The sequence below is a fragment of the Homarus americanus genome, unplaced genomic scaffold (assembly GCF_018991925.1).
Source record: "Homarus americanus isolate GMGI-L3 unplaced genomic scaffold, GMGI_Hamer_2.0 scaffold48406, whole genome shotgun sequence".
In the NCBI taxonomy this organism is placed as follows: domain Eukaryota; kingdom Metazoa; phylum Arthropoda; class Malacostraca; order Decapoda; family Nephropidae; genus Homarus; species Homarus americanus.
Genome location: NW_024753828.1, coordinates 6,062,831 through 6,069,693, shown reverse-complemented (window position 1 = coordinate 6,069,693; position 6,863 = coordinate 6,062,831). Strand labels below are relative to the sequence as shown.

The 6,863-nt window shown below is 41.0% G+C and overlaps 1 protein-coding gene across 1 annotated transcript; it reads left to right on the top strand.

The window, feature by feature from the left end:
• Nucleotides 1-1,344: 1,344 nt before the first annotated feature.
• LOC121855545 (U-scoloptoxin(01)-Cw1a-like) lies at nt 1,345-2,924 on the top strand. Its single transcript, XM_042350536.1, has 2 exons — nt 1,345-1,406; nt 2,132-2,924. The coding sequence occupies exons 1-2, from the start codon at nt 1,385-1,387 to the stop codon at nt 2,506-2,508; spliced, it is 399 nt and encodes a 132-aa protein (XP_042206470.1). The 5' UTR covers nt 1,345-1,384; the 3' UTR covers nt 2,509-2,924.
• The last annotated feature ends 3,939 nt before the right edge of the window (nt 2,925-6,863 follow it).

Below are 6,863 nucleotides of genomic sequence, written 5' to 3'. Positions count from 1 at the left end.
CCTATTGAGAAAATAAAACCTTTCTAATGGCTACGACCTTGACTATATACGCCCGTTTATGGTCGCGGAGTTCTCTTATCCTCGTAGTAATATGACTGATCCTTTCCTTGGCGGCATAATCCTGTTAGTTCCTGGTTTAGTTAGGCTCTGCGTCAGCTACATGCAGAGGTCCTGATGAGCGTGGTGTTGGCATCCAGTGTACTTACTATACGCTGCGCGCTCTTCCTACTGATAATGACACTACGACAGGCTTACATAAGATTTCACATATCTACGTGGCCTCACAGTACTGCAGAAGACTTTCATAATCTACGCGGCCTTATATTATTTGAACTGTGGACCTCCTACAGTACAGGTGTTAAAATGTGGTCCTAACATACGTCTTTCCAGCTGAAGTCTGAAAAAAAGAATGGCAGAGAAGGATAATGACGGAGAAAGAGATAAATAAAGACATAATGCGAGGACAGTAGTGCTTGTGAGAGTATAATCAACACAAAGAAATTAAAATGAGAAAGAGAGATAAAGGAAAAAGAAAAAACGAACCACAAAACAGTCAGCTAGAACGCCAAACATAATAAATCGATGGACGTAAAACTGAAAGTAAGAGAAGAACGAAAGGAATTGTGAGTGAGAGGGCGGCATTAGCCAGGATCTGATGGACAAGGGAACAAGGAGGGAGCACCAGGGGGGGGGGGACATGATCGTCAAGGGAACAATCAGGGCGCAGGGACAGGCGGTTAGAAAGTGAGCCAAGAGGAATGAGGTGATAAGTTATACGATTTCGAAAGAGCAATGAATCCAAACGAGACTTGTGGCGAGCGACAGGGGGTGTTGGGGCTGACGATGTTGAAGGATGTTGGAGATGTTTGAAGATGTTTAAGGATGCTGGGAAATGTTTTTTTTTTACTTAAATTGTTATCCTACATTAAAAACAAGTTTCTTCTTTCTGAACACTTTGTATTTTTCTCTAAGTGCATTGACCATTACAATGCAAATTTGTTTTCTTTAATCAGGTGCCGTAGACGAGAGAGAGAGAGAGAGAGAGAGAGAGAGATCAGATCAACACACACCTCACCTTCCTTTCATTAACTAACAGACAAAGACGAACACAAAATGAAAGGCGCAGAACATGAACTCAAGCCATCCCTCTATCCCTCTCTCCTTCCCTTCCCTCCCTCCCTCCGTCCCTTTCCAGGTGACCCAAAGTAATTGTCCAGGTGACCTAACAACTGACCGGGGTACTTACTTTTCCACTTCCCATCCCATCTCCTGCTCTCCCTCTCTCCTCGGGACCCCAGGACAAGTATATAAGGAGCCAAAATCTTTGCATGGTATTCAGTCGCCCTCCATCGTCTTTGGTCTCAACATCCACAGTTACTCCACCATGAAGTACCTCCTGGCAATCGGTACGTAGATGTTTATTACTCGAGTGATGCTTAAACCTCTACTGGTGTTTAAATCTCTTGTGGGAAGCGAATCTTGTGTTTTTAGTGACAGGTGTTTGTTTTTTTCGACCTAATGTGGGTTGTGTTTTCGTACGACACTTGTGAAATGCTAAAATCTATGGATAGAGTGAAATGACTATTTGCATTTGATGAATTTGTTTGAATTTGATGGGTAACTATAGTGTAATGCAAAGCTTCTAGGATAAATTTTCGTGTGTATGTGAACAATATAGCAGCTGTCACTAGTGCATTCTCCATACCCCTAACCTTAACCAACCAAATCCTAACCATAATTGAAGTATAACCTAACTTAACCTAACCATTCCCCAGAGTCATCATACACGTGTAAGTCGTATGATTTTGTTCCTCTGCATAAACAAGAACTTTGATTATAAAAGATGAAACATATGGATCACCCGTAACTATTGTAAGAACGGTAAATTATAATCATTATGTATAAAGGGTTAAACATTATCCTCAGAGGGTTGAACAACGTCCTAAAAAGGGTTAAACATTGTCCTCAAAGGGTTAGCATTGTCCTCAAAGGGTTAACGTTGTCCTCAAAGGGTTAGCATTGTCCTCAAAGGGTTAGCATTGTCCTCAAAGGGTTAAGGTTAAATGACTAGTAAAGGGAAGGGGTTTACTTACCATACCAGTCTTATCACCTGTTGTATCACCCTTCACAGTGTTGGTGGGCGTGGCGTCTGGTCTGCCTGGTCTCCGTCGTCGCCGAGACAGTAGTCCAGACTTCTTCGAGCTGCCGTCCAACGCCTCGCTCATCCTGGGGTCAATCACCTCGGGGTTCGGCTGTAGTGATCTGCCCTACGGCTACTACGCTGACGAGGCCAACAACTGCGCCATCTTCCACGTGTGTCTCCCCTACATCAACTTCGGCCAGATCATCACCAGACAGTTCTCGTTCATGTGTGGGGAGGGCACCGTCTTCGACCAAGAGAACCTTATTTGTGACTTTCCGGAAAACGCTCTCCCCTGCAGCAGCGCCCTCGAGTACAGGCGAGTCAACGAATATTTCGGACGCACCGACAGGAACTTCCTCGAATAGTCGACGATCGAGTAATAAGAATGGTTTTGTTGCTCGTAATATGGCAACTTAGCAACACTATGATCAATATTCACAAGTTTTAATTCATCCTTTGTATCGTCCTGTTACTCTTTGTTTTGTTTTGAACATTCCTAGCTAGTTTTAGGACACTGTTCTTGGTGCTGTAATATATGTTTTCTGTGCTGTTGTCTTAGCTACCGAGTTATTCATCCCTTTAATACTCTCAACATGTGTATTATACCCTGAAGAAACTTTATCACAACTTGAAAATCGTCCTTCTTTAGCCTCCTGTACAACACTGTCATGTATCTGTCCTATTGTTAAAAGTTTATCATAATATTACTAACATTATTTCTCAGTAAGTACAAATTTTATTGTTGTCTATATAATTCAATTTAATAAATCTGCAAATGTTATCAACATTTTTAATTTATTCTTCTTGAAAACAATATTGATTTCTACTTAATAAATGACTCCCTAGAAGTATTTGTTGTTTCCGATCACCTGAAGATTGGCCCCAACCAGCATATTTTATCTAATGATTAACTCTTATTATACTAACCTAACCAAATCTAACCCCCGCAGGTAGTGTTAAGTTAGTTAATCTTCAAGTGAAATAAACTGGAATGTATAATCTTCAAGTTAATCAGGAAGTTCAGGTGTATCTGTATAATATTGAGATTTTGAACGAAATCAAAATCTTCAAGATTTCGTCAGAAACGGTAAGCACTTGCCGAATATTTCGACCAAAATAACCCTTTACGCTTGGAATTGGAACTTAATGTTTAACTAATTTAGAACATCCAGAATAACATAAAACACTAAAGATTGCCATAGAGAAATTATAAGTGACGTGTAAGAAGAATTACAAAATTAATTACAAACTTCTAGTATTTATTAATGTACTATACACTGGCTTGCTTAGTTATATATTTACATATTTATTTTATATTTATCTTGAAGAGAAGAGTAAAGCCATTATATTTAATATTGGTGACTAATACACTGTTAAGCTGTATTACCTGTTCTCTACCTGAGCTGTGTGTTTTACAGTCTATTAAATACATCTATAGACAACAGTTTCTCTTGTGATAGACTTAACATCAAGAATAAGTCATAACACTCGTTTGCTATTTACATAAACACATTTTTTATATTCTGTTCTAATGTATATTTTGTACTGTATATAATCTCCCCGTAGGATATCAGTCGCTAATTCGTCTTCCTTCTTCAGGTATCCTAAAGGAGATAGGACTCCTTTTTCTCACTCTAGGAAGTTCCTCTCAGTGCGGCCGAAGTATTCGTTCACGGACCTGAAAGATTCTGAGAGCTCGCAGGGCGTCGCGTTTTCTAGGTCAGCGTAGACCAATTGTTCCTGTGGGTGATGAAGAAGGTGACTGAGGGGTGTTGTAGCCAGGTAGCGTCGTGTGTATGTGAAGGAGAGAGAGAGAGCGAGAAAGAGGGTGAAAAATTCCGTTACATCATCATTATTCAACACAGAACACTGATGTGGAACCTTCGACCCATACATCAGTGAACCAAGAATGGCCCTGCATCTGGTCGAAGACGGTGCCCTCCCCACACATGAAGGAGAACTATCTGGTGATGATCTGGCCGAAGTCGATGTAGGGGAGACACACGTGGAAGATGGCGCAGTTGTTGGCCTCGTCAGCGTAGTAGCCGTAGGGCAGATCACTACAGCCGAAGCCCGAGGTGATTGACCCCAGGATGAGCGAGGCGTTGGACAGCAGCTCGAAGAAGTCTGGACTACTGTCTCGGCGACGACGGAGACCAGGCAGACAAGACGCCACGCCCACCAATAATATGAAGTGAAGGAAGATAATGTAAAAGGTGAAGGATGGAAGGAGACGGAGGGAAGTAAATGAAATGAGAGGAGAGAGAAAGTGCATGTGTGTAAGAGAGGAAGGTGGGGAAGGAGGATAGGTGTCTTAATGGTGTTAGAAAACCTCTTTCTGAACTTCATGAACCTTCTTTCTGCTCTAAAAATCATTTTAAACTCCCACAATAACCTTATTGAAACTCCATAAGGAAAGTAAAATACATCAACCCGCATCTACAGTATGTTATAATGCGAGAGCACCTACAGTACCTCCTGCAGGTTAGGGTATGAATTAAGATTTTTTTCTGATAATTGCAAGCGAAACACACACACACACACACACACACACACACACACACACACACACACACACACACACTACGTATTTTATCCAGCGAAGTGTGGACGAGGAGGAAGACGAAATTAATAAAATAATAACACGAGGGAACGAAGAAGAAGAAGAAGAAGAAGAAGAAGCGTAAAGTAAAGGAAGATGGGAAAACAAAGAAGAGTGAAAAAGGAGGAAGAAAGAATAGGAGAAGAAGAGAATGAGTAACAGAAGCAAAGACCTCCTCTCCCCAGTCTCACCTTGGGTTAGTCTCTCAGCGTGTTCGGTCACCTTTCACCTGGTGGTAATGTGACCGTCCCGTGGGCCAGGATCACGACACAGCGTCTGAGTGTGGATTTACTATAGAGCTTTATATGGGGTTATTTATCTGATCCAAGATACAGAGGAGTGGTGGGGGACTCAAGTATCACAACAAAGCCTTAATAGACGATGGCTGAATAGTAAAGAGCTAGATGATGGTGATGTTATAAGCCAGCCTTGAGGAATTTCTTGTTTGGAAAATTCTCTTTCTGTAGCGTTATGACACACACACACACACACACACACACACACACACACACACACACACACACACACACACACACTCTTTTCCAGAGCTATTTCCTATTCATTATCTTGTATTGAAATTGTTATTATTTGATACTGATTTATAAGTAACTTGAGGTCTGTTAATGTTGTTCAGATATAACACGTAAAGACGCCTCGAGTGCCAAGGTCTTTAAAACATTGTTGTCTGTGTCCTGGACTTGACAACACCTTCTGGTAATCAGGAAAAGTGGTGTTATTAATATTACTAAAACATATTTCATAAAGTAATATTTACAAGATGATAAGACCCTTACTGCCCTCCACTGTCCGGATGAACTAATGAAACAGCTCACCAAATTCGGCTTAACAAGTAAAAGTAAAGTTTGAAACATCATCTCTGACAAATTTTAATCACCTTCGGATGCTAAGGTCGGTTCATCCCCTACACAGTGAGCAGCTATGACCTCTCTTAACCTCAGTTAGCCTAGATGATACATGCTAGCCAGGTACTTATTACGGATCATCGTAAATGAATAATTCAAGAAGATACCATTCCCCCCCGCAGTGCAAGTCTGTAAGGACTACGGACATAGAAAGTCTACTTATGCATACCTTGTGGTGTCTGAGTTACCATGTTGATATTTAAAAAAAATGATCGTCTGTATCGTCTCTCATAGCTAATAGTCTTGTATTGTCTATATCATGCAAATAGCCCTTAAAATTATGATCATCCTAATAACACGAATTTAGCTCTTTCAAGCAGGCTATTAACTTATAGATTATTCTCATTCCACCATCTGAAATTCATTAATGTTTCACTAATACCGAATTCATTTTTATATATATTTTATTTTTATTTTTGCGTTTGTATTGTTTATAATTCAGGCCCCCCAAAATATTTAATGTTATCATCTTCCTCACTGAGCAACCTTATGCCAGTGTTGCCAACTCTACCACATACGGTCTGTCCTTCGTCACCCTGTGCTAGAGTGCTGATTGGTGATTCACATTAACAAAGATTATCGGTGGCAAAATCATGAAGGGTTACGTGTACCGTAATGAGTTTTATGTGCTACTACTGGGACTACGACCTACTTCACTAATAGCATTACTACTACTATTTCTTCTACTTCTGCTACTGTTGTGCTGTGGCTAATAATGATACCACTGTTATTTATACAATATTACTCCTGCCATGCTTACTTCTGTTTTCACAGTCACGGTCTCAAATTGAAGAAGTCACAAGTACAGATAATTGTAAAAGCTAACTGTTAGAATAACCTGCCAGTATTTTATCCTTGGTTGTGGCGGCACCGGGTGTTAGCTGATTCAAGACTAAACTTGACCAACTCTGCGCTAGAGCACCCCAGTTACCCAGAGAGATTAAAACGCCTGTAATATCCTAACTTATACTATAGGCGGGCAAAGGGGTGACTTAATTTAAGTTACGAACATCTCGAGTGGGCCCCAGATGGTCGGTGCAAAGGCCCACCGGCATGTGGACACGCCCAGGTGCCTATCAACCACTGCTCCATTGCCTTGTGGATTAACCCTGGTAGGTATAAGACTACGGGAGTAAACCCCGAGCGAAAAATCTGCGGTGGAGCCCAGCATTCGACAGACATACATAACTCCAAC